The following is a 26,629-nucleotide window of genomic DNA, read 5'->3' as shown; positions in this document are numbered from 1 at the left end:
CACGCACACACAAAAAAAAACCCTGGGGTGATCATGATTGGGAAGCTGTAGGACAACCACGGATAACTTCAGTGACTGGAATACAGTGGCAGAAAAATGTGATAATGCTGGGAAATGAAAGAGAGAAAGAAAGAAGAAGGAGCAGAGGAGGACAAACAGGTGGAAGGAATTGGCTTTGCAAGCGGAGCACTTACGAGAACTAGGAGCCTTGCATCCTTGGGCTCACTGAATCCTCCCAACTCCCTGTCAGGTATTGGCCAAATTTTATAAATGAGGAAGTTTCATAAATGGGCCAAGAGAGGTGAGGCCCTCGGAACAGAGCATGCCTGAGAACCTGACTCCACTTTCATTTCAGAGAAGACACCACTGGGGCGCCTGGGTGGCTCAGTCAGTTAAGCATCTTCCTTCGGCTCAGGTCATGATCCCAGGGTCCTGGAATCAAGTCCCACTTCCTCCTCTGCCCCAATTGCTCCCCCTGCCTGTGTGCGCGTGCTCTCTCTCTCAAATAAATAAAAATCTTAAAAAAAAAAAAGGTAAAGACACCCTTTACTTTTCTCATCTTAGCCCACTTCACCTCTTAGTTTGTACATTTGGGATGAGCTTCTGTAATGAAAATACCGAAATTTTCATTTCGAAGGGCATCCTTGCTTTTTAGTGTATATGAATTTATATGTTAGAGGGAGAGAATTCTAATAATGCTTCAGTTTCAACTAAAAGCTTAAATGAACGTGAAAATATGCCCCTGCCCCCCAGAAACAGTTTACTTAAATAAATTGTATACATAAATGAACTGTTTCTTTGCCTGTGGATGCAACAGTAGGGTGGAAAATGCTTTCAAGCTAGGCAGACATGTCTCCTGACTCCACCACTAAACCTGTTGTCTTGGGCAAGCCACGTTACTGCTTTGAGTCTCAGTTTCCTGGCCTGTCAAGCAGAGTTAACATGCATTTTGAAGGGCTGCTTTTCTTTTGCTCCTGCCCCTCTTCTCTCTTTTCACATGGCCGGTGTTCACATGACCATTTTATTTGTTTAACTTTTTTCCCATTGTTTTTGTCTTACCAAACCCCAATCCAGGATGAAGCCAGCTTTCTGCCTGCCTTCTGCCTTCCTAAAGGCCACTGAGCACTGTAAGAAAGCACTCTCCAACCATAAGGCTTGTGTCATTGTATATTGTCCCCTGCCAGCCTCCCTTACCCTGGTGTGTTGTTGGGTGTGGCCAATGGAAGGCACCAGCAGGAGCCTGGAGGAGAGATGGAAGTTATGGGTTCCCTCCTTGCTCAGTTGCTCAGGTTAGCTGATCCATCCACCATGGACCACCATTCCTGCAGGTGGCCCTCTCCCTCCGGCTTTCTTTCTGGGTGTTGGGAGCCTCTCCTTCTCCTTCTCCTTTGGGCCAGGAGGCAGTCATGGCTCCCCATTGTTGCTAGTCATGGGTTACTGGTTTCTTTTCCTAAACCTTCTTTTTTGTTTAACAAACCCATTATTGAGCTTTGCCTTATTACCCAGTATGAGCACCCATCTGTTTCCTGACGGGAAACTAACATGTCAGCTCAATTGCCTGGTTTCTGTAATAACTCCATCAAACCTCCCCCAATTCCCAGCCGCGTCTTTCCTCTCCTGTTCAGACACAGGACCTACTTATTCCCAGCCACCATCCACCTTAAAGAGAAAATAGAAGCTATTAGAAAGACACCTGCCACCCAGTCGCATGTCCAGTGGTGTGCTGTTGGTGGTTCAGACCTGGCATGAGAGCTGACTGCACGTTTCCGCCCCGCTCTGTGTTCACTGACGTCACATCGGTAGCTTGAAGGTGACCACAGCGGAAGGATTTACACTAGGGAAGTTGGCAGATGCTACAAAGTAGGGCTTTTTTTTTTCTTTTTTTGTAGAGCCGCTTGTTAACCTTTATCAGTACATCACTGCTTATATCCAGATGCAAACTTTTTCTCCTTCACATTTATTGTAATGGAAGAGATTCCTGTTATCCTCTGGCGGCCCACTCCACCCATTATTCATTCGTATTCCTGCCTATTTGCTAGCTCCTTCTCAGCAGCATGGAAATGTGCTCTAGACCTGTCCTGTCCAATATAGCAGCCACTAGTCGAATGTGGTTACTGAGCACTTGAAATGTGGCTAGTGCAATTTGAAATGTGCAAAATATATGCCAGATTTCAAAGAGTCACTGTGAATAAAAGAACATCAAATGTCTACTAATTGTGTTGATTACTTGTGAAATGATAATATTTGGGGTATAATAAGTTAAATAAAAAGTAATAAAATTACTCATTTCTTTTCACTTTTTTAAATGACTCCTAGAAACTTTAAAATTACATAACTCACATTATTTCTGTTGGACAGTGCTACTACACACACTCTCGTCTTAAACATAAAATCCTCTCTTCTACCTGTCAGCCCCCTCCAATTCTTATCTTCTCACAATCAAAAATGTTTTAAAAGAGGGGCACCTGGGTGGCTCAGATGGTTGAACATCTGCCTTCAGCTCAGGTCGTGATCCCGGGATCCTGGGATCGAGCCCCACGTTGGGCTCCTGGCTCAGCGGGAGCCTGCCTCTCCCCCTGCTCGTGCTCTCTCTCTCTGTATCTCTGTGTCTCAAATGAATAAATAAAATCTTAAAAAGAAAATGTTCTAAAAGACGGCTATCCTCGCTGTCCTGATTTTCTCATGACCATCCTCTGCCTCCTTAACCAAGGATGATCAGCCCTTTACTTCCGCAATTGTACTAGCCTAGGTCACTGATGCTAACCTAGACCATTGCTCAGCACAAAGGACTTTTCAGTCCTTACCCTGCTTTACCTTTGACAGCATTTTGCAACATGGAATACTCCCTGCATTGACACATTCTTCCATTGACGACGTACATCTGTGATTTTCCTCCCGCTGCTCTGAACACTGCTTTCCAAATACATTTGCCAGCTCCCCTCTCTCCTCCACTCAATACTACATGTTGATCTTCTAGAGGATTCTGTCCATCTTATCCACTTCTAAGGACTCATTTACTGTCTGTAGCCCACAGCTCAGCAGCTCTCTATATAACATGTCCACTTAAAGGGCTCACAGGTATCTGGATTCAAACGTGTTCAGATCTGAATTCATCATCTCCACCTTGGCCTGCAAAACTGGCACCAGCTCATTCATGGCATGGTCTGTAAATGGCACCACATCTACTTGCTCTCCCCTGCCAGAACCTCAAGGACTTTGTGAACCCACCCTCTGCTTCCCTTCCACTTCAGTCTCTCACGGTCATTTTCTAAACTATATCTCATGTCTCTTGAATTCTTGCACTTGGCTTTAATTCCACACTCACCACCCTCGTCTGGGTCATGGTTGTCTCTCACCCGGACTGCTCCGAGGGCCTCTTGAATGCTTGGCTTGCCTCCACATTTACCATTATCTAACCCATTGTCTGCGCATCAGCCAAAGTGATCTTCTACAACTTGAATAGGATTGCTCTTGCTTAAAACCCTCCAAAGGCTTCCTCTTCAGCATGATGATTTACAAGACCATCCAAATTCTGACTCCTGCCTTCATTTGTTGCTTCATCTCTTGTCATTCTTTCTGTTCATTCTATCTACTCTTGGACTTCTTTCAGTCCTTTCAATGTGCTATAATATTTCACTTTCGAATATGCATTCTTTGCAGCCTAGATGTCTCTTCATCAACCTTCTTTATGGGGCCAACTCCTTTTGTACCTGTAGGTCATTCCCTAACCCTCAGAGTAGTTTTATCTCCCTCTGACCTTCTTCTATAGCATCTGTGTTCCTCTAGTAGACTCTAAGCTCCCTGAGGTCCAGGGATCAGAGTTTTCTGGCACACTGATGTACCCACAGTGCCTAGCACAATGCCTGGGGCACACAGCAGGTATTCAATAACCATTTCTTGAACCATGGAACTAACATCTGGCTCAAACTTGCCACTTTGGAGAAGATGAAACTGGGATCCAACGAAAGAAAACAACTTGTTCAGAATTACAGAGCCTAGACTAAGGTTAACGCAGGACCAGAGCCTCCTGATTTCCGGATCAGTTCTCTTTCCAGTACATCATGTGCCTGTCTATAATTTAATAACCAGAGAGAAGTGGACTGAATTCCCTGTGTCTGTGAAAGCCACAGCAAGCTCATATTCATAAACACAGCTGACATAGTTGTTGTTTTCTTTGTTTGTTTTGGGTAAAAGACCTAGAAGTCCAATCCAAAAATAAACTCCGTGTTTCCAAACCTAGAGGCTCCTAAACTTTTATTCCCCACAGCCTCCATTCTGCTCATCGTTCATCTTCTTTCCCCTCATGAACCAGAGACATCAGCTGGTATTCAGTGTTGGATGGTTTCTTCATTCCATGCTCTTTATCAGTCCCTTGCCCAGGCAGCATGTCACATGTAACAGAAGATTAGGAAGTAATGTCTTTAAATAGTAGCACTCAAGAAAATACTGTGGGGTCCTGCGTAGTGCTGGGGTGGAGATGGGTATAATAATTATAAGAATGCAAATAACCCTAATTTTTAAGCTATACTTTGTGCCAAGTACTAATTTAAATGCTTGGCATGCATTTTCTTTTTTCTCTTAATAACTCTATGAGTAATTAATTCTATTATTTCTGTTTTGCAGATGAGTAAAATGAGGCACAAAGAGGTTAGTCAGTTGGCCAAGCCATTCAGTTAGAAGAGCAAGGGTTCCCATCTAGTTGGTCCAGAGCCTATAACCTTAACTGTGACCTCTGACAATGAAGAATATGTTGAAATGACAGTTAGGAAACACTGAAAAGCTCAACTGAGGGAGATCCCAAAGTTGCTTTATACAGATTCCCCACTCCTGATTCATTCATTATTTCATTAGTCCATCTACTCATTCATTTGTTTTCATTCTCTCAACGTGCGTTTATTGAAGAGTCACATTATACTAATTACTGGGAATATTGGTAAAAATTGATGGCCTCTATCCTCTTAGATCTCATAGTCTAGTTGGAGAGACATATAAGTAAACAGACATTTATCCTATTGTGTGCTCAGTGCTCAGATAGAGGGAAACCATGGGGCTCTGGGAACAAAGCTTATAAACCAAATTGAAAGGACACCATGATAATTTATCCAGGACTAGCGTCCCACTCCTTTCCCTCTCACTGTCTGACTTCTGCTTCCCCCCTACCTTCCTGGCTTCCTAGTTTCCCTCTGGCCCTTCTCTTGCTTTGGTCCTTTGGTGCCTTCCTTGGCCTCCACAACTCCTGGCTTTTGATTCAAGCTCCCTCCTTGTCATCTCCCTCCTGAAGTTAGTTTGAAATGAATCCAGGCTTTGCCAGAAAGACACCTATACTGCAAACAGTCAGAGGCCAGCCCCAGAAGCTAAACCAGGGCGTCCAGGACTCACCTTTAATATGACTTTGGCCTAGGAGAGTTGGATATCCAACACAGGAGCTTTAAAGAATATGGAGGGATGGATGGGTGAATAGATACCCTGTGTCTTAGATAATTTGGTTATTTACCACCTAACCTAAACACAGAGAAATTGGCCCTAGAGGCTACCCAACATTCCTCGCAGCTCAGTCATTGTGCAATATATTAATACTGTCACATTTTGATTTTTTGCTGCTAGTTACAGTTCCTGATCTGTTGGCCAGAGAATCTTCTCTGTATGGAATTAACTTTGAGGCAGGCAGTATAAATTTCTAAGGTGTTCAAATGCTGAGAACTGTCAGGATGTTGTGCTTTCTCGAGTTCCAGTGTCCCATTGGCCTGTTCTGCCCTAAACAAGGTTTCTCTCTTACAGCCATAAATGAAGCATATCCTGGCCAAATGATTTCTATGAATTAGAGGTACCAATTGAATTTTGCAGCTTAGAGAGTATTTGTGATGATTCTTGTTGGTCAATGTGTTTGATATAATAAATGGTGGATTCTACCCTAGCTAACCAAAGAAATTAGAGCCAGAGGGGTCTGTGGATTGAAAGAAAAGGAAGGGATTGAGAATCTGAATATTACCATGAGGTGAAGGAGGATCTTTGGTAGGAATGATGGGACAAATGAGAGAATTGGACTGATGGGCAGTTAAAGCCAGAAAGTGGCTATTAGAGCATTGGAATATACATAAGTATACCAGTACCAGTGGATGATAAGTTTTAGAGTAGGGCTATGGGGATGGATGCTGGAGTAAAGTGAAGATGAACAGTTTTGGGGTTGGAAACATTTTGAAGCCGTAAGACTCAAGCACTGGATGGGCCTTGTAAATGGATTCTTAAATCTTCCAAGATAATGACAAAGCTCCAGGTGGATGGGAAGACTAGGTGATCTAGGTTTCAGCTTCATTTAACATAGGGATGCAGGCAAGAGGCCGAGGGTGATAGTGAGCTGCACAGGAGGTGGGTATGATTGTATGCCTGTCAGCAGGTGGTAGAAAGCTCAAAGGAGCAAAGCTTTTTGCTTGCAGATGAAGGAATAATTGTCTGGAAATGATTATGCAGAGCCATGAGAATATTGATACCCAACACCTTCCCCAGCCCACCCACTCCACCAACCTGAAACATACACCCAAGTATATGCTTGTCAACTCTTGCCTTTTAATAAAGTTTCTGGGAAAATAGCGTTTGTTTCAATTGATGGGTAGATAGTGGTAGTAATAATAATAACTTTAGATTTACATTTAATCTCTACAAAACAAACCTATAAAATAAGTATTAAAACTCCCGTTTTCAAAATGAAGAATTTGAGACTCAGAGTGCTAAATGGTAGAGCGAGGATTTGAATTATGGTCTCTGTATCACTGAAGCCTTTGTTCTGCAGTGAATGGGTAAGGGTACACGTTCTAAAGCTGTGTGTTTTCCTCATATTTCAAGTGGGAATATAAAGTAGGTAAAGTGTTTAATACTGTGCTGGGCCATAGTAAGGACTCAATACATGTTAGCTACTACTAATTATTATTATTGTTGTTGCTGTTGATTTATAGTTATTATTATTGTCATTTCAGTTCCAGCCCACTGCAGAACTCTCAGCCAGAAATATCAGCAGGACCCTTTTTCCCCAGTCGATAATAGATTATTAGATGGGTAATGGTTTGCAGTTTTGAAATCGGTAATCTGTCTGATGCTTGTAGTAAGAAGCTTGATATTTTGACTTTTAGAATACCCATAGGAGGCAAGTCAAGCTCAGGTAAATAGGATGAATAGTTGCTCACCTGTTCATATTTAGACCCAACCGCTTAGCAGCCAAGCCATGTATTAGGACCCCAGTACTTACTACGGCCTCAGAATATTGCAGCAATGGTAGGTAGCCTTCCCTATTGTAGAAACACTCCCCAGTGCCATGTTTGCTGTGACTGAATTTGGAGTGAGACCGCACCTTGCTGGAGAAACACAGTGGGTCTGTTGCCTCTTAGCATGGGCCTAGTAAAACCCTAATAAAATATACCACTGGGAGTTAACTGCTTCACTTGTCAACTGAGAGTTAATAAAAAAAAGACACGTGCATGGAACCAACAGATTGCAGACCTGGCAAGACTTCAGAAATAATTTAATCCGACCCCCTCATTTTACTGATAAGGAAAGGGAGTCCCAGGGAGGGGAAAGGTCTCACTCCAGGTCAAACAGCTGGTGGTAATTTTGTTTGTTTCAAAAATTAATACAAACAATCTTTCTATACATCAATGAATCCACCTTCCTGCCTTTGTAAGCAGTATAATGACTATAATTGAATTTGTCTTTGACAGTGGAGAAAGCAAGCTTTTAGGGTTTTACAGGGCCCTACAGTCATCAGGGAAAGATAAATTGTCAGGAACTAACTTGAAGATCTGCCTTTGGACGGGCTGTGAGCTCCTTAAGGAATAGGCCTGGTATTATTCATGAGTTAAGGCAAGTTTTAAATCCTGCCTAAGCCACTTATTAGCTTAGGCAAGTCACTTAACCTCTGTGAGCCTCTGTTGTAAATTTAGATCCTAAGACCTTTGTCACAGAATGTGTGTGAGCATCAGATGAGGCAAGACATACACAGTGCCTTACCTAAAATAGGAATTCAGCAAGTATATATGTTCAGCTAATGTTTAACCAATGCCCTGCTAAAAGCTAGGGATACATCAATGAATGAGAAAGCCAAGGACCCTGCTTTGATGGAGCTTAGGTTCAGGAAGGAGGAGTAGTGGTTAGGGCCACAGAGGGAGAAGTAGACAGTAAATGAGAATGCAAATAAATTAACAATATAATTTGAGGTGATGCTAAGTGCTATGAAGGGTTTTAAAACAAGAAAATGAGATGATCTGATAGAAGATGTTTGGGAGAAGTGGACTATTCTGGCCAAATGGCAGAGTCTGGCCTCTTCAAGATTATATTTGAAGAGGACCTAAATCATATGAAAAATGCAGACAGTCAAACATCCAGGAGAAGGGCATTCCTGGGAGAGAAGAGCAGGCAGGAGCAAGCTTGACATGTTCAGTCAATGGCAAGATGCCCGGGGTTTCCAGCATGACCAGGACAGTGAGCGAGGGCATGAAATACGGTTGTAGATAACAGCAGAGCACGATCTCAAAGTTCTAGGCCATTCTGCAAAATCTGAATGTCGTTCAAAAAGCCGTGGTGGGGTGGGGGGTCTATTGCAGTGTTTAGTAGTGAGAGCAACTGTGATAGAACAAAAACTAAAGATTTTATCTTTGTCCATGATTCCTGGCACACAGCTGCTGAGACCCTTGGAATCTCTGGCTTGAAAAGAGTGTCTTTTGTATGCTGATGAGCTGACTGGTGGCTGGAGGTCACGGAGGTCACGGACAGCTTCCACATGGGTTGATTCAATCAGTAGCCAATGATTTTTATCAATCAAGCCTATGTAATAAAACCTCCATAAAAACCCCTGAACAACAGGGTTTGGAGAGCTTTGGGTGGTGCCCCCCAGAGGGCATGGGAGATCCACACCCCCTTATCCCCCAAACCTTGCCTGTGAATCTCTTCTATTTGGCTGTTCCAGAACCATATCCTTTATAATAAACCAGTAATAGTAGGTGAACTGTCTTCCTGTGAGCTGTTCTAGCAAATTATCCAATCCAAGGTGGGATGGCTGGTCATGGGAACCCCCAGTTTACAGTCAGACAGAAGTACAGGAGGGCCTTGTGACTGGCATCTGAAGTGGGAGGTAATCATGGGGGACTGAACCCTTAAACCTATAGAGTCTAACGCTGACTCCAGGTGGTGTCAGAATTGAACTGAAGGACACCCCATTGGTGTCTGGAGAGGTGGGGAAATTGATTGGTGTGAGGAAAAAACCCACACTTATTTGGTGTCAGAAGTACTGTGTGTAAAAACAGCCCAGAGAGGCAAAATCTAACTTAGCTCATTCATGGATTCATTCAACACATATTTATGGATTACCTATTCTGGCCAGGCACAGTTCTTAGTGCAGTAAATGAATCCAGTAACAACTCCTGGCCACATGCTAGTAGGATAATAAATATGTAAAAATGCACAGAGCATTTACTATGTACTGGTACTGTTCTAAGTGCTTTACCTGAAAAACTCCTGTGATCCTCACAGTAGTCCAGTGAGAGGCATACTATTACTATCCCCATTTTTAGAAGGGAAAACAGAAGTTAATACAGAAGTTAAATCATTTGTCCATGATGATATAGCCAGTATGTGGTCAAGCCCAACTTTAAACCCTGGCAGTCTGCTATAGTCAGTCTTTCGTCTTAATCACTGCACTACATTTTCTCTTTCTGAAAAATCACTCTGATTGGCCCTGGGGCTCTTAGGGGACCAAAGTGGAAATCAGGAGACTAGTCAGCACATGGTGGTCAGAGAGTGGGATACGGGAATTTTCAGCAGTGCTGCAAGGAGGTCTTATTCTTCCCACTTTATAAATGGGAAAACTGAGGCTTAGTTCACACAGCTGGTAAGTTAGCAGAGCTCAGATACAATGCCAAGTCTATCTCAAAAACCCAATATCTTTCTACCAGCATCTCCATCTCCTGAAGCATTGCAGAGCCTCAGTACACCCCCTCCTTTATGATCAGGAGGCTAATATGAGGTGTACTTATAGTCAAGATTAGAAGGCTGGGCTGCTTAAATTTTGTTTTTCTGTTTGGTAGGCATTCTATAATTACAAATTACAGAAAATATGAATATTCCAACACATTCACTTATACATATATATAGTGTTTTTTTTCTTTTTTACAATTTTTGCATTGAGATACAGTATACATAAAGTGAAATACACAGATCTTAAGCAGACAGTGTGATGAATTTTGATAAATGTGTATACCCATGTAATTACCACCCTAAACAAGACCTATGTGTGCACGTATGTGAGTAGATAGGTAGGTAGGTATATAGATATATAGATAGAAGTTAAAATTATAAATGAAGGGCAAGTGTCCACATCATGATTAGTGATTAAGACTTCTCCCACTCTTTCCTCTCTCTCATCCCTTCTTGCTTCTAAATTGACATTGTTGCCATCAATGCACGGAGGTTACACAGAATACCAGGTGCAGGTCAAAAGATGACTGTACCAAAAAGCAAAGCAAAACAAAATAAATAAAAGAACAACTAGCCACTTCTTCATGTTTGTTGGAAGAACAAAATCACATTGCTATACTTTCTGTTTTTCTATGGAGGGGTCATGTGCCTCAGCCCACACATTACCATGTGAACTTGTTTTCCAGTAAAATGACTCAGAGTTCGTCAAGAAGGCAGATTCATGTATTCAGAGCTATGTGTCAGCATCTCTGGAAAAAGGTGCAATGTACTGTACGGGCATATTGTGCACGTGCACACACACACACACTTTTCACCCAGGGAGTTCACACAAGTAATAACACACAATCTTCACCCAGGGAGTTCACACAATTAATAAGCAGCAGAAATGGGATTTGAACTCAAGCTTAGGGGACTCACTCAGGGCCAGGCTTTCTGTATTACAGGGAGGACAGGAGCATCGAATCTGAGTGTGGGGTTAAGCAATGGCCTGGCGTCAGAACTGGACTGGAATTCTGGCTCCACTACATATTGGCTTTATGGCTTTGAGCAAATGACTTGTACTTTGTTCCCTTCCTTGATTCCAAGGTTCATATTCCTTGGATAGAGGATGATACCGACATCATAAAGTCGTGTTGAGGATTAAAAAGGTCACATACATAAAGCCATTAGGACAGTGCACAGCATAGAGTAGTAAGCACCCGGGAAATGTTGGCTTGAACCAGTAACCTAGCAATGGCCATGGGAGTTGGCTGCTAAATCAATGGACACCATGCTTTTTGAATCAGTCAGAAAATGTTCAAGCTTGCATCTTCAATACATGGACACTTGTTGATGAAAAGGCATAGTTCTGTTCTACTGTACTTGTAAATTACATACAGTGTCAGGCAGATGAAATACAGCTTCAATAAAATATTTCCAATTCTTACCTATTATTATACTTTCATACTAACACTATGCAGTACATCAAGGTATATTATCTATCTATGGCCAGGTGAGTTTCTAATGATTTTTAAAGTTTTTTGATGATTTCCGAATGATTTTCTATGTGCCTGTGTATCTATCTATATCTCAGCCGGTATTCTAGATAATTTGGATTTCTTCCCAATTCTTGTCTTATCTGACCAGGTCTTCATTGCTTTTGTATTCTAATATGAAGAACTAGTACCAAGTAAAAATGTCACTATTTTCTTATTTACTTGGATCTGAACGATCACCATTACCTTTAATCCATTGACTGAATCTTTTTCAGCTGCTTGTCCATTTTGTGAAGGTTAATGTAAATGAAACTAGGTAATACCTGTAAATCCACTAGCCTGGAACGTGTAAGTGACAACATGGGCACATCCCTGGATGCTGGGAACCTGGGCGATCGCCATGCTGTCATCCCCTGTGTGGTGTATAGATCCCATACTTCTTTTAAGAAACCTCACACATGGACATGTCTATCCAGTGTGTGGACCAACTGACCAATCTGGTAACGATCTGCATGTTAAATGCTGGTAAAGCTTAACTAATTTCTTGAGATTAGAAATCATATAAATCACACTCTTAGTATTTTCTCCTGGACTCCTAATGGATCATCTTGTGCACTCCCTGGAGTACATGTGCTGTTTCAGAAACACTGGCTTACGTGATCTTACATTGCCCTCGTGATGAAAGTCCTCACCCTTTCATTCAGCGACTCAGCAAACATTAACCAAGCACCTGTGAGTACTAGGACCGTGCTAGGCTTGACACCTGCAGTAACATGGTTCTTGCCTTTGGGGAATGCACAGTATAGCTCCCACCAGGCTAGGTCCTGATCATTCTTCCCTGTAGACTGTGACTCTGGACACTGCCAAGCTTGCAGGACCCTTTGGTGCCTAGGTCTAGACTACCTGATAGCCTTCCCAAATTCTCAAGGCCATGGTTTCACTTCCCCTGGCTAGGGGAGAAGGTACCAGATACCCCATTCCTCAAATTGCCAATATTAGTGTGTCTGCCACTCATGGGATCCCTGTCTTCTCCGTGGGTGTTGAAGAGCCCCTTTCTTCCCTTAACCTAATTTCCCTGGGTAACTCACCCCAGTGTAGCCTTAAAGCCCTTTGCTAGCTCCCAAGCCAGGCCATAACCCATGAGAACTGGGTGTTTCCCATGCCCACGCAGGCCTGGCGATTGCTGGTGCTGCGGCCTGTGGAGTGGTGAGCAGTGTGTGCGGACTGGTATCTCAGCCTTGACCCGGCAGGGGAGGGTCAGACCCCATGAATGCAGTCTTTCATGACCATGGTACAGGGCCCCTATTTTTTCCTACAGAAACCCTTCGCTTGCTTTCAGAAGTGACAATCAAATGTGAACTTTCATGGTTTATTTATAGCGCTGCCTTATAGAGAGAAAGAAAAGAAGTGATTAAAATGCGATTTTACAAAATATTTTGTTTTTAAAAAGCTTTCATTGTGTGGGCAAAAAGGAAAGAGAAAAGTCACTGTATTCATTGTGCTGTCTAGACTCTCACACAAAGAGGGTAGCGTGCTGCAAATTAAGATTGTCCGGCCCCTGCCTGCTGACAAAAAGTATGAATTTTGAGGCCAACTTCAAACAAACCCTTTTGAACAGAAATATATTGTGGGGGGTGACTATATTTAGCACGTGTCAGCATTCCCATAATAAACTCATATTGTTATGCGGTGGTAATTTCCAGATTTATTGCAGCCAGTGGGTTCCTGAGGTTTTGGCTTTGTGTTAGTGATTTGGAGAAATCAGAAAAGGCAGCAGGGCTGTGTCTGATGACAACAGTGATTCTCCGGGCATCCTCCACATTGGGCCCAGTACCCGTAATGAGCTCTGCCTCCCGGGAGACCGGAGGAACAGGAGTCGTTTTGAGTGCCTATATAAGCATAACTTTTTTTTTTTTTAGAAGGCAGTATTTTTTTTAATTATCCTTAAATTATCAAATCCACATATGCCACTGAAGAAAATTTAGAAAGGACAAAAAAGAGAGAAAAAAAAAATTGCCACCCATGCTCTTGAACCTGTTAATGTTCCAGTATATTTTCATCCAGTGTTTATTGTGCGTATGTAACTTTTGTTGAGGACAAACATGATACTTGAGATAGCAATGAGAAACGACTGTGTTTGTTACTCCCACCGTCCCCTGAGCAGTTGTGCAGTAGAACAAGTTTTTCTCTGCCCTGGTTAAAAATTCTGGTAGTTCCATTGCTTTCTTAGATTAAGTACAAAGTCTGTCTTAGGTAACACAAGTTTTATGGTGTCCTTAAGTTGTGAGACATGGCCCAAATTCAGAAATTAGATTATCAAGGAATATATAATAATCATCACATGAGTTTTCATCTAAAGATGAGACCTCTCCCCACTCCCCAGCTGGGGTCTGCTGCAGGTGCGAGGACGAAGCTGTGATCAGTGTTCTCTCCTCCCCACTTACTCCCTCTCCAGCAGATTCAGTTTTTTCTTGTTCCTCTGAGGTAGTTGGAGGGTGTATGGGGAAGAGAGGTCAGGGGTTTAGAAAGTTCTTATCTGAACAGTTCCTTTCGCCTACTAGGTGTTTGTAGCTAGGCTCCATCATAGATTTTTTTTTTTTTTTGAAATCCTCTACTTTTGGAAGCCTCCCACGTATCATATCATGTCCTTGTTAATGCTATTCTAGTAGATTGTTTACTCTTCATTCCCAAGACAACGAGTAGGTCATCTCAAGCCTCTTTATGCAGACTCCCTCTGCCTCATGAGGTGGCCATGTTGGACGGTATCTGAGACAGTCTAGGGCAGCTCTCTCATATGTGGGCCACCTCGGGTCCATGGGAACCAGCCATGCGTTTTGGAGTCTGACAGACTCTGGCAGTGCTGGCTGACCCCGGTGCGGGCTCCTTCACTTCTACACTGAAGCTGCCAGCCAGCCCTTCTCTTCCACATGGGCGTCCCACTCAGTCCACTGTATCCCACAACCTCAGGGACACGTATCAGGTTCCCTGTTGTTCTCAGGGAAGCCCTGCTCTCTTGGCTTGTGAAGACTCCTCTCACCCCTCCCCTGGAAGTAGGCCTGATGCACAATAAACCAATAGTTCGCTCCTAAAAAAAAAACAAACTTCTTTTTCTGTCCTTCCATGTGGATAAAAGGTTTAAGAGTTGATTAATGGGTCCTCAACCACCCTTTTTACAAATTCTTCACGGTGGTCTATTTCCAGCTCACTTTGGTATCTTATATCTGTCAACTTTAGATCTCAGCCAAAACTTCCATTTTAGCATTCTGTCATGTGTCTGACCCTTAAGTTCGTTCATCCCGTAGACATTCCCTGAGTGCACACGATATACCAGATGCTGAGTTTGGCAGTGGAAATAATTATAACAGTTCCTGTCTTAAGGAGCTCACAGTCTAGTTGGGGAGGCTGGTGTGCTAACAGAAAATTGTGGTGCCATGTCATAAATGCTAGGATAGATGGTAGCTCAAGTTGCTGTGGGAGCAAATAATTCAGTCTAGGTGGGAGGCAGGCAGCAGGGATGAGTCAGAAAAAGCCTCCTCAGTAGAGTCAATACCTGAGCTAAGTTTAATGTTTAAATCTGTATTTTTTTAGGGAACAAAAGAACCTCTTTTTAAACCCTTGAAATCTCCAGTGCCGGTGTTTGTTTCCCGGTAATTTATTAAAAAAAAAAAAAAACAGGAGAGGTAACGTGAAGAAAGGAAGAAAGCTCTACCATCTGCCGTATGTCCACACATCTGTTTCAGTGGGAAGGGAAGGGACATTTGTGGAGCACCTTCTACGACACAAGTTTCCTGGGTCCCACCCATGAAAGCAGTCCTGGGATGTTGTCTCAGGGCTGAGGCGTAAGCTCAACCCGGAGGAGTATTTCCCGAGGGCATTTTCAGGAGTCCAAGGAGCGAGATGAGGCAGAACCCCTCTGGAAACCCTGCAGAGTGCTACTCTGAAAGAAGCAGCAAGGATGGGACAAGAGAATGAGTGGCAGGCAGAGTGCATGCTGGGGATCGCCGAGGCCACTTCCACAAGATGTGGGGCTCACTTGAAGGGAATCAAAACTTAGTCTGTGAAGGAAAACACAGGGTGAGCAGAGCCCTTCAAATATCCTTGTGAAGTGCAATAGCAGCAACCTCAAGATGTGTTTGGCTGTTCATCCCTCCACAAAATGGCCCCAGATTGTCCTTTTTTAGTTCTTTTAACGTGGTTTCCTTTCCAGTAATTTTTCATAATTTAGAAAATCTCCTCCTTTCTTAAGACTGCCGTTTCTTTCTGTTGTCACTGTGCTTGCTAACCTCAGCATCTCTGATTCCTAGTCAGCACTTTTAAATCTGTTGAGAGCTGGGAAACCAGAGAACTCGTTCAGAATGTTCATGCCATCCTTGGGGAAGAGTTGGTAGAACGTCCTAGCCAGAGTGGGAGTATGTGTAAGTGATTAGCAGATGAAACAGTATCAAGTTTCCTAACCCTTGAATAACTACTGAAAAGATATTTATCTGTTTCTAGCAAAGTGTTTATCGCCCTCTCTTTTGATCACAGTTAATGTCTCTTCCACTCTATGGTGAGCCCCGTGATGAAAGGACCCATGCAATCTTCACCTCTGTTTTTTGTTGAATGCTGCTCTTGACACATACAAGGGGCTTGGTTTATTTTATGAATATCCTAGGTGCTGAGTAAGCAGTAAGTAGACAAAGCTCCTGGCCTCAAGTAGCTTGCATTCTGGGGAGGGCAAGGAGTGAGAGGGAAGATAAGGAACGCATGCACCAGTAAATACGTGGCATACCAGAAGGGAATCAGTGGTAAATAATATATGGGATATATACATGAATGTAAATATAAATAAATTTATATAAATAATATATAAATTATGTCTTCCCCAGCTACTATGTAAGTTTCCCCAAGACAAAGAGTATGCCTTATGCAAATCTAACATAATGTCTGGTACATAGTGAGTAATTAACAAACATGTGGAATAAGAGGTTGTACATATGTGACCCCAGGATGACTACATCCTTAACAATAAGAGCTCAATAACCATTCCTAAGGCAGGCCTGTCTGAGGAGCAGGCCATTGCCTGCCCTCTCCCTAGTCAAGTCTGTCAGACTCCAGAGTTTGGGTTCACTCCATTCCCCCTAACTTTTCCATTGCTTTACCAGCTTGGGGAGACTGCCCAAGGAAACCTAGCCCTCTCATTCCTATAATGGAGCCCACGCAAGCTGTGGTTGATCTGGATGCTGCACACGTCGGCCATGGCCACGCAGACGCTGCCATTCGCTGTCTGCCCGATTGCCCCGTTGTAAAGACAAGAATGTCCTGAAGTCCACAATTCAACTAAATTAGACTCAGCCCAGAGGCCTCACATCTGTGCTCACAGTTTTAGGAAAAAGAACTTACATTGAACAGAAGAGGTCTTAAGAATGTTATCCTAAGAGCAGGTGCAAAGTGGGTTCCATTCAGTTATAGTTATCTTGAGTTTAAGTAAACAATGCGCTTTGTGGTGGATTGTGTTGCCTTCTTAAGCCCTCAAGTCCAGGTAATGAGAAGACAAAATAAGTTCCGCCCACCCCTCCCTGCAGATGATCACAATGGTGCTTTGCTGTTGGGGTTGGTTAGGCCCTGGAGCCTTCAATACCGAATCATTTCTTAAGCCCAGGCTGTGTGGTCATAGATGTAACTTTTAATGTTCATTGGGTTTTATTCTTACTACCAAAGAGAATAAGTTGAAAAAAAAAAATGGACTCACTGAGTATCTTCAGAGGAAGTGAATCCTTTTTTTTTTTTTTTAAGATTTTATTTATTTATTTGACAGAGAGAGACACAGCCAGAGAGGGAACACAAGCAGGGGGAGTGGGAGAGGGAGAAGCAGGCTTCCTGCTGAGCAGGGAGCCCGATGTGGGGCTCGATCCCAGGACTGATCCCAGGACCAATCCCAGGACCCTGGGATCATGACCTGAGCCGAAGGCAGACGCTTAACGACTGAGCCACCCAGGCGCCCCAAGGGGAAGTGAATTCTAATTAGAATGTTCTTGCCTGTGACAAGCCTCACTTTGAGCTTAGCTTTCCAACTCAGCTCTTTGTGTTCTGTTTTCCATTCAACAGGAGGCAATGGCAAGAATGAGCAAAGTTGGGAAGGTCGTGTTTCCCAGACTTGAGGATAAAAGGTAAGTTTATATTTTTTATATGTACCGTGCTGAGGAATGAGGACATACAAAGACATGTAACTGGAGAGCTAGAGTAAACCTTGGGGGCCAGGAATCCAGTTCTTTCATTCAGTAGTTGATAGGACCGAGTCCCAGAGGGGTGATGTCACTTTGTTACCTAAAGTCACAGAGCTAGATAGGGCCAGACCTGGGGGTCAAATACTTCTGACTCCCAGACCAGGGTTCTTTCCCCTAGGTCATTAGCAGTACATCTGGTCTTCTGTTCTGAAATGGGGATCTCGTATATCTTCCATCAAAGAACACAGTAGCATCTGTCTGTCTTTCTGCCCTTTGCATCACTTGGCACTGAGAACTACAACATGACCTTGATCAGTATTTTAACCCCAATTCACAAAACACTAATTTTTTGAGTTCCTGCTATATTCACAGCATTATGCTAATTTGCCATGAACAGGGTTTACAGGAGAATGAGACATAATCTTACGTGTGCACATAGATCATTTCAGAAGGAAAGGGTAAGTTCTACAATAGGAGTATTACCAGGTAACAAAGTAGCCCAAGGAAGAAAGGAATGTGACCATGTAGGGGTGAGAGAAAACTTTCGAGAGGAGGTGAAGTCTACGCTGACTTTAATGCTTAAAAGAAATGGGGAGGACATCCTCAGTAGAGGGAGTAACATACGCAAAGCTGTAAAGGTGGGTGCAGCATGCCATGTTCAGATAACTGTAAACAACTCAGAATTCTGAAATGCAGAGTATGAGCTGGGGACAGGCAGGAGGTGAAACTCGGGGGAGGGCAGGTGGAAGGGGTCATCTGATAAGGAACTTTGAGGCCTTGCTGAAGACTTCAGACCTCATCCTATGGGCAGATTGGGGATACTGAACTTTAGGCAGTGGTAGGACCTGGCCAGATGCAGATTTTAGAAAGATCCCTCTCAGAGGATGGATTAGAAGGCCCACGGGTAAAAGCAGAGAGGCCACACAGAAGGCTTTTTCAATAACCTAGTGACAGATGAAAAAGACCTATATTAAGCCATTGGTAGTGAGTTTAAAAATGGAAGGATGGGGTGCCTGGCTGACTCAGTCTAAAGAACATTTGACTTTGATCTTGGGGTCATGAGTTTGAGCCCCACACTGGGCATAGAGATTACTTAAGAAATAAAGTCTTTATAAAAAAAATTTTAAAAATAAAAATGGAGAACAGTTGTGCAAGTGACTTTATAATTGTATTTGAAGTTAAGCATAAAAACAAATTCCACCTCCTGTAATAGGCAAAGGTGTTGATCCCACCAAAGCATTATTGGTATTTAACAGAGTTGGAAATATCCATGGATAAAGCAATCCAATTTCTTTTCCTTTTCTTAAAGAAGGTCTCCAAGTGGAGTTGGATTTTTAACCCTCTGCATATAAAACCCTCCCTAAATACTGGGGTCAGAGAGGCAGGCCATTATGTGGGGGGAACTCAAGTCAGGTACATGGAGAGGTCTGAGCTCCCAGTGGCCTTGGGACCCTAGGCTAGCAGCTTCCTTTTTTTGTAGAAACAGATTATTCTTCTCCATCTCTTTGCTGACCCTCCCAAGACATTTGAGAGAAGTCTATTTTTAAGTTCCTTCAGTAAATCCACATGTTCTTTTGAAAAGAATGTTTTAGCTCCTCAGTCACCAGGAGCCCGCCTCTGTGGAGGCAGCACACGTGGTGCTCTGGCACCATCTACAGGCAGCCCCAAGGTTTACAAGTAGAAAGATGGCATTTCCTTCTGAATGACTCTCTTCAGCATCTCGTTACCTCAAATCACATTATTATCTGTATGAGACATTTGCTGAGGTCTGTGCTACACAGAAGCCACTGACTGAGTGTGGGGAGAATTTGGAAGAGAGGGGATTCAGTGGATTTTAAAATTCAGGATCACAGAGAGCATAATCTGGTGACCGTGGTTCAATATGCTTTTTAGGAAGATCCCAAATCTCATCCTTATGTCTAGACCGAATTTAGCTGTGCACTCAGAGTAGTCACTGAAAAGTGCCCTGGAGGGGCGCCTGGGTGGCTCAGTCGGTTGAGCGGCTGCCTTCGGCTCAGGTCATGATCCCAGGGTACTGTGATCGAGCCCCGCATCGGGCTCCCTGCTCGGCGGAGAGCCTGCTTCTCCCTCTCCCTCTGTCTGCCGCTCTGCCTACTTGTGCTCTCTCTCTCTGTTAAATAAATAAAAATCTTAAAAAAAAAAAAAAAAGTGCCCTGGAAAAAAATTTGTGCTCCAAAAGGCACTATCAACAGAGTAAAAAGGCAGCCTACAGAATTAGAGAAAATATTTGTTTATCATATATCTGATAAAGGATTAATACATAGGATATACAGAGTACTCTTAAGACTCAATAACAACAACAGAAACAACCCAAATCAAAAGTGGGCAAAGGTCTTGACTAGATATTTTTCTAAAGATTATGTACAAATGGCCAATAAGCCCATGAAAAGATGTTCAACATCACTAATCATTAGGGAAATGCAAGTCAAAAACTGCAATGAAATACCACCTCACACCCATTAGGATGATTACAATAAAAAACCAGAAAATAACAAGGATCAACAAGGATGTGGAGAGATTGGATCCCTTGTCCCACTATTGGTAGGAATGTAAAATGATACAACCACTGTGGTGGTTCCTCAAAAGTTAAAAATAGAATTACCATATGATCTAGAAATTTCACTTCTGGGTATGTACCCAAAAGAACCAAAATCAGGATCTCAAAGAAATATTTATACACACATGATCATAGCAGCATTATTCACAGTAGCTAAAACATGGAAGCAACCCAGTGGTCATTGGCGGGTGAACGGATAAAGAAAAAGTGGTGTATCCATACAGTGGAAGTCATTCTGCCTTAAAAAGGAGGAACGTTCTGACACATGCCACAACATGGACAAACCTTGAGTACATGATGCGAAATGAAAAGAGCCAGTCACAAAAGGACAAATATTGTATGATTCCACTCCTATGAGGTACCTAGAGTCAAATTCATAGAGAGAGAAAGTAGATCAGTGGTTGCCAGGGGCTGCGGGAAGAAGAGAAGAGTTACTGTTTACTGGGTGCAGAGTTTTAGTCTTGCAAGATGAAGGGAGTTTGCCGATGGAAGGTGGTGATGGTCGCACAACGACGTGGATGTACTTAATGTCACTGCAGTGTACACTTAAAAATGGCTGAATTTCATGTTCTGTGTATTTTTTTGTTAAAGATTTTATTTATGGGGTGCCTGGGTGGCTCAGTCCTTGAGCATCTGCCTTCAGGGAAAACAAACAGGGGGAGTGGGAGAGGGAGAAGCAGGCTTCCTGCCAAGCAGGGAGCCCGATGAGGGGCTCAATCCCAGGACCCTGGGATCATGACCTTAACGAAGGTCAGACGCTTAACGACTGAGCCACCCAGGCGCCCCTATGTTCTGTGTATTTTATGATAAAAAATTTTTTGAAAAAAGAAAAAAGCAGAGGGGGGAAATGTGCCTTGGAACTCAGCTTTCCATGTGTAAACAAGGAAAAATGCAGTCTATCCATCTTTTGGTGTTCTGGGATTATGGAAGAATATAAAAACAACCTCAGTCCCTATTTGTGAGCACGTGACAGCTCACAAAGTATTTCGTGTCTAAAATTCAGTCACTCTATGATGTAAGTATGGTTATCATCCCTCTTACAGCAGGGAAACTGAGACTCCCATCATCTAAAGTAGTTGCCCAAAGTCACCCAGACTTCTTGGCCTGCAAAGCCAATGCTTCTTCACTGTACAAAGAATAAGACCAGTGAACAAAGATTGCTGCAAAATTGTCAGGATTAAAATGGGAAATCTTCAAGTGTATGAGAAAGTTACTGACCCAAGCTTCCTTCAAGCAGTTTTGAGATTCCAGAGTCAGGAAATCCATCTCATATAACGTAAGAAGTATTTAATGTTAAACTGTCATAGAGTATCATTAGAAGGAGAAAATTTCTGTCTCCAAAATCATTCTATGATTAATAAATTTCAAGCCTGTAGAGCAGCTTTTACTGGAAACTACTTATCGCAAGATTGATGATATTGTTGGAATATTATTTTTTTTAAAAAAGTAGCGACCATAACCGGCACTGATAACATTCACTAAGATCCAGGCGCTGTTCAAAGCACTTTTCACGCATTACCTCATTTAATTCACATAACAGCTCTATTGAGATAGGTCCTCTAATTCTCATTTATAGGTGAGGAAGTTGAGACACAGATGGGTTGAGTAACATACCCAGTGTCACACAGCTAGTATTGGCCAAGCTGAGATTCAAACCCAGGCTTCAGAGTTCACCTCTTGACTCTGTCTTTGTGAAAATGGTTAAGGTAGAACTCATTAATCTGTTTAGCTCTGCATGTTACAAGAAGTCCCTATGTATACCCAGGGTTGCTTTTGCAATCTCTTTCTTCTGATTCACAAGCTTGCACCAAAACTCCTTCCTGAGGACTCCTTTCCAGAACATTCCAGAATCTACTGAGACATGCTAAACTGGCATCATCAGCCCCTCGCCCCACGTCAGCTCCTCCCACCCAAGGGGAGTAAGGACAAAGTTGCAAGCATTCACGTATAATTTGTTCTAGCTGCTGTTATCCCTTTCAAATTCAGGCTGCTCTGCCCTCTGTCTCAGGACCCAACTACATTCGAACAGGTGCAGGGATAACAAGTCTACCAGGACCCAGACAGAGAGTAGAGGGAGAGCAAGGTCCACTCTGGGATGCTGGACTGCAGGACACATCTACAGGGAAAACATTAGGGACATTTTCACGGGGTTTTACTTCCAGATAAAGGTGTCTGCAAAGGAAACATAGGTGTGGAATCTACAAAGGGTGATGAAAATGTTCAGTCTCATCCCTGGTCAGGCTGTGGTTTTTAAACCAGTCATCAGACCTGGGGCTAGTCATATCTGACATATTTATTGAAGCTGGGAGTGATAAAGGGCCTGTGTTGAGCCTGGGCCCTTTTAGTATGTCACAGCAGAAGCTGTGAAGTCAGACAGACCTCAGTTTGCATTCCAGCCTTGCTGGTGTTGAGCTAGACTACTTTAGATATGCCTCTCTGAGCAAATGTCTTTACTTCTACAATGAGGATAATAACACCCCATGTAGGTTACAGATAATAGCTATGAATCATGCCGATCCATTGCTCAGGATGCTATAAGCATTCAGAAAATGGGAGATGTCTGGCCAACCATAAGAGATACATTCCTGTTCTTCTAAATATAAGGGGAAGCTGCATAACGATTTTATCTGAGATCATTCAACATACTCATTTTTCTCCCACAGATACTATGACAAGAAATATCAAGTATTCCTGAAGCTGGTTGAACACCAGAAGGAATATGCAGCAATCATGAAAGGAGACTGAAGAGCGCTTGCAGGTGCCGGTGACAGAGGGTTCTGCGTCAGTGCATCAGGGACCTCTGTCCTCGCATCTGATATCCGAGATCCTTTAGGTATCACTTTATCATTTCTGTATCGTCTTTTAATAAAGACAACCGAGACATGTGCAACCAGAACTAGACTCTTCCATTTCAGAGTACTGCCATTATGTCGTTGGCAGGTTCTGAGGACACCACCAGAAAGACAGAAGTTTCACACAGGGTCAGAGGGTCTCCTGAACCACCTGACCTTGGGGCTCAGTCAGTCCAGGTGCAGCTCACACTTGTTGACTGAGTCAGTGTCAGCCATCAAATGAAAGACTTGCATGGCTGTAGGTAGGAAATCTAATGTTTATTTTATAGGTGGCTGAAAGCTTATTATTAACTTATTCTTTGGAAATAATTTCAAACTTACAGAAAAGTGGCAAGAATAGGGATGATAACCAGAAACACCCACGCAACTACCTTTTACCATTCACCCCGTTTGCTATATCGTTTGTACATTCTTTCCACACACATATACGTATACATATATGTATATACACACACACGAATTTTTGAGTTGTTTGAGAGTGAATTTCCATAGACTTAACTTTTATAGACCACTTTAATTTTCTATTCGTATTCCAATTTTGCCAATAACCCCAAGTCCTTCAGGGCAGTTTTTCCCTTCCTGTACAGGGTCCAGTCTAGAACCAGATATTGCATTTAATGACAGAATCCTCATCTTGCAATCATCATATTAAAAATAGGTACAGGTAGGAATTGTGAATGGATCCCGGAGGGAATTTTGGCAAGTCACAGGATGTATGTATGGTCTTAAAATGTCTCCTCACAGATAGTTTATTAGTTACAAGAGGAGAAATGACATTAACTATACAGGGATGAAATGGGACAGCATTTTGACTGGGTGATCAAAATTAATTTCAGGTGGGTAGATGGGCATCATGGGCCCACAGATGTGAGAGCCTGAGGTCACAGCATCAGTCTGGCTGGGAATGCATAGCCTGAATCTAATCATAAAAAAAAAAAAATCAGACAAACCAACAATGGGCAGCATTCTGTTTTTTAATGGACTATATTCTTCAAAAATATCTATGTTATAAAGTCAAAGAAAGGCTATGGAAAGCTTCCGGATTAAAGGAAACTAAAGAAACACAATGGCTAAAAGCTTTTGATGTAGACAAGTATTTGAAAAAAAAACAACAACAACAAAGGATGGTTCCTTCATTGATACCATAACACATGCATAAACACACACAGACATACACATATGTATACACGTACTCACACGCCATCTCAGACCCAAGAGTAACCGCTAATGTTGATTCTAGAGCTGTGGGAAGTCAGATGAGTTTGGGGAGAGGACATAAAAACTTCAGCAAGTAGGGGGAAAAGGTCACTGTGAGTCAGTCAACAAACATCTTGAAGTACTTACTCTGTGCCAGGTATTGTGCAAAGCACTGGAGCCCAGGGGTTAAATAAAAGCAGGGCCCAGAGGTCCCCATTTAATGAGAGAGAGAGACAAGTCAAATCCATCAGAGGACATTTTAAGAGACCCTCCCGTAAAAGAGGGTCCCTGCTGCTGCCGTGAAGAAGATCCAACACCCAGAAAAGGAGGAAGTAGCAGAGGGTTGACAGGTAGAAGGGATGGCAGCATGGTGTAAGGGCTGTGAGCCCAGGCTCAGGACTCAGGGCCTGGCTTTCCCTCTTCCTAGCTGTGTGACTTGAGAAAGACCCTCAACCTTCCTAAGACTCAGCTCCCTCATTTTTAAAATGAAGATATTAATCGTTCCTACTTTACAGGATGATAGTGAGGATTCACAGAGATGATATACGTAAGGCACTCAGCTCAGCTGCCTGGGCCACGCCTATCTTTTGCAGGGCCTGGTACCTAGACGATGCTCAGAACACTAACCATAAAAATTACTGAATAGGATGACCCCACCCAGTTGCAAAGGCCAGCTCTACAATAGTATTCTATGGTAGCCAAAGGATATCGACATCTTGGACACCGCCCAGGTTGAAGGTGGGTGTGGGTAAGCTCACTCAGCTAGACCTCAGCCAGCACTCAGGCTGGAGATGGAGAAGGACTGGGGATTCAGACTCAGCACCTCAGAGGAAAAGTCGGGAACAGCAGGACTCAGGCACGAGGTCAGGACCACGGCCAGACAGGCTTCAACTACTAAAGCTGATGGGCACTGACTCCAACACGGGACAGGCCTGGGCCTGCTCCGGCAAAGCAGGAGTGAACGCAGTAGCTGCGTGTGCGGCAGGAGCACAGAGGTCGGGGGAATGAAGAATCACTACCTGTTTTCCTCTGTGTTCTCTTACTATGGCGCTGAGAGGCAGGCAGCACTAACCTCACGTCCCAGCTGAGAAGGTGAGGCTCTGTCCAGAGTCCCCCAGTGGTAGAGATAGTATTCAACTTCAGATTTGCCCTGATGCAGAGCTTCGGGGGTCACCCCCTTGTGGCAGCTGGAGAGGAATTCTGCCCCAGCACCTGCTCTTTAGCTCCAGTGTGCATGCTGTGGGTTCCCAATGCTCCAGAGCCAACTGCTGTCCCGCCCGGACCTGACCTTGGGTTCCCCCAGCTTTATAGAAAAAGGAAAACATACACAGATGAGGCAAAGATTATGGGAACACTAGGAAGCCTCTGGCATCTCAAAAGTGAAGAGCAGCCTGATAGAAGGGCTGAAAGATCTTGGGCAAGATTCTTAACCTCTAGGCCCCAGTCTCCCCGTCCATCGACGGGATAATCCTGCTACCTACCTTGTAGGGTTAGTGGTAAGGAATCAGTGAGAAACCTACATGTCAGGTTCCTAGCACGGTGCCTTGCAGGTAATAGGCACTCCACAAATACCGCTTCTACAGTGTGCTCTTTGGGCCATCTGGCAGGAGGGTTAATTCCTAAGAAAATAATTCTGGTCCCTACTCCAAAGCCAGTGTGTTAGGAAAATGTAAGTGTCTATGTGGATTTCTAGAACCATGTGTAGCTTGAGAACAAAAATTTTAATGACTCCAACACTCACCTTCTTGCACTGGGAAAGGGGGCTTTATTGAATGCACACATGTGAAGGATAAGTATATTTTGCTTTTATGAATAAGAATTACAATGTGGCCAGAGTGGTTTGTGGGATTTTTGTTTTGTTTTGCTGCCTACTGAAAGCTTTTCTTTCAAGTTGAAGCCAGCGTTGCTTAACGAATCCTTCTGCCAAGGAACACATTGTATAGGTTTTTAGTTTTGACCAAAAATACTTGCCATATGTGAAGAACATAAATGTGGCTTTCAAAAGAGCCCAAGAGAACAAAAGCAGGGAAAGGGAAGCAGGGAATAAAAGACAAGAACGGCAGAATGGTCTGACATGGTGCAGAGCTGCCGTAACCCACAGACCCGACACCACAGTTTGCTGGGTGTCTAGGGTCAAATGAGGCATCTAGACAGGATGCCCTCTCTTAGGGAGACCCAGACTGGGCGCTGGACTTTATATTCAGAGCATCGTCCATGTGGTTGCCAGTTGCACTGGGAAGTAGAGGGATAGAGGGGTAGAAGTTCCAAAGGGAGCAGTAAAAACACGGTAGGACATCCCGGAAACTCCCAGCTGTGAGGAGGTGCCAAATCAGCAGGTGTTGGGAAGAAGCTGAAATGTTA

The 26,629-nt window shown here is 43.3% G+C and overlaps 1 protein-coding gene across 15 annotated transcripts in view; it reads left to right on the top strand.

Annotated features, from left to right (window-relative positions):
• FGGY (FGGY carbohydrate kinase domain containing) overlaps window positions 1–26,629 on the top strand; it is a 427,695-nt gene that overhangs the window by 366,684 nt on the left and 34,382 nt on the right. For 14 of the 15 annotated variants that reach the window (XM_032427727.1, XM_032427768.1, XM_032427744.1 and 11 more), the window contains 2 exons: window positions 17,523–17,584; window positions 22,883–24,752. In XM_032427727.1, coding sequence (XP_032283618.1) covers window positions 17,523–17,584; window positions 22,883–22,964 — 144 coding nt within the window. In that variant the 3' untranslated portion in view covers window positions 22,965–24,752. Of the gene's footprint in view, window positions 1–17,522; window positions 17,585–22,882; window positions 24,753–26,629 lie in introns of those variants that run through there. The other variant, XR_004302223.1, reaches the window with a different exon arrangement.

This window comes from Phoca vitulina, unplaced genomic scaffold, assembly GCF_004348235.1.
Source record: "Phoca vitulina isolate PV1807 unplaced genomic scaffold, GSC_HSeal_1.0 scaffold2, whole genome shotgun sequence".
In the NCBI taxonomy this organism is placed as follows: domain Eukaryota; kingdom Metazoa; phylum Chordata; class Mammalia; order Carnivora; family Phocidae; genus Phoca; species Phoca vitulina.
The sequence above is the reverse complement of the archived record's forward strand: the minus strand, read 5'-3'. Positions and strand labels throughout refer to the sequence as shown.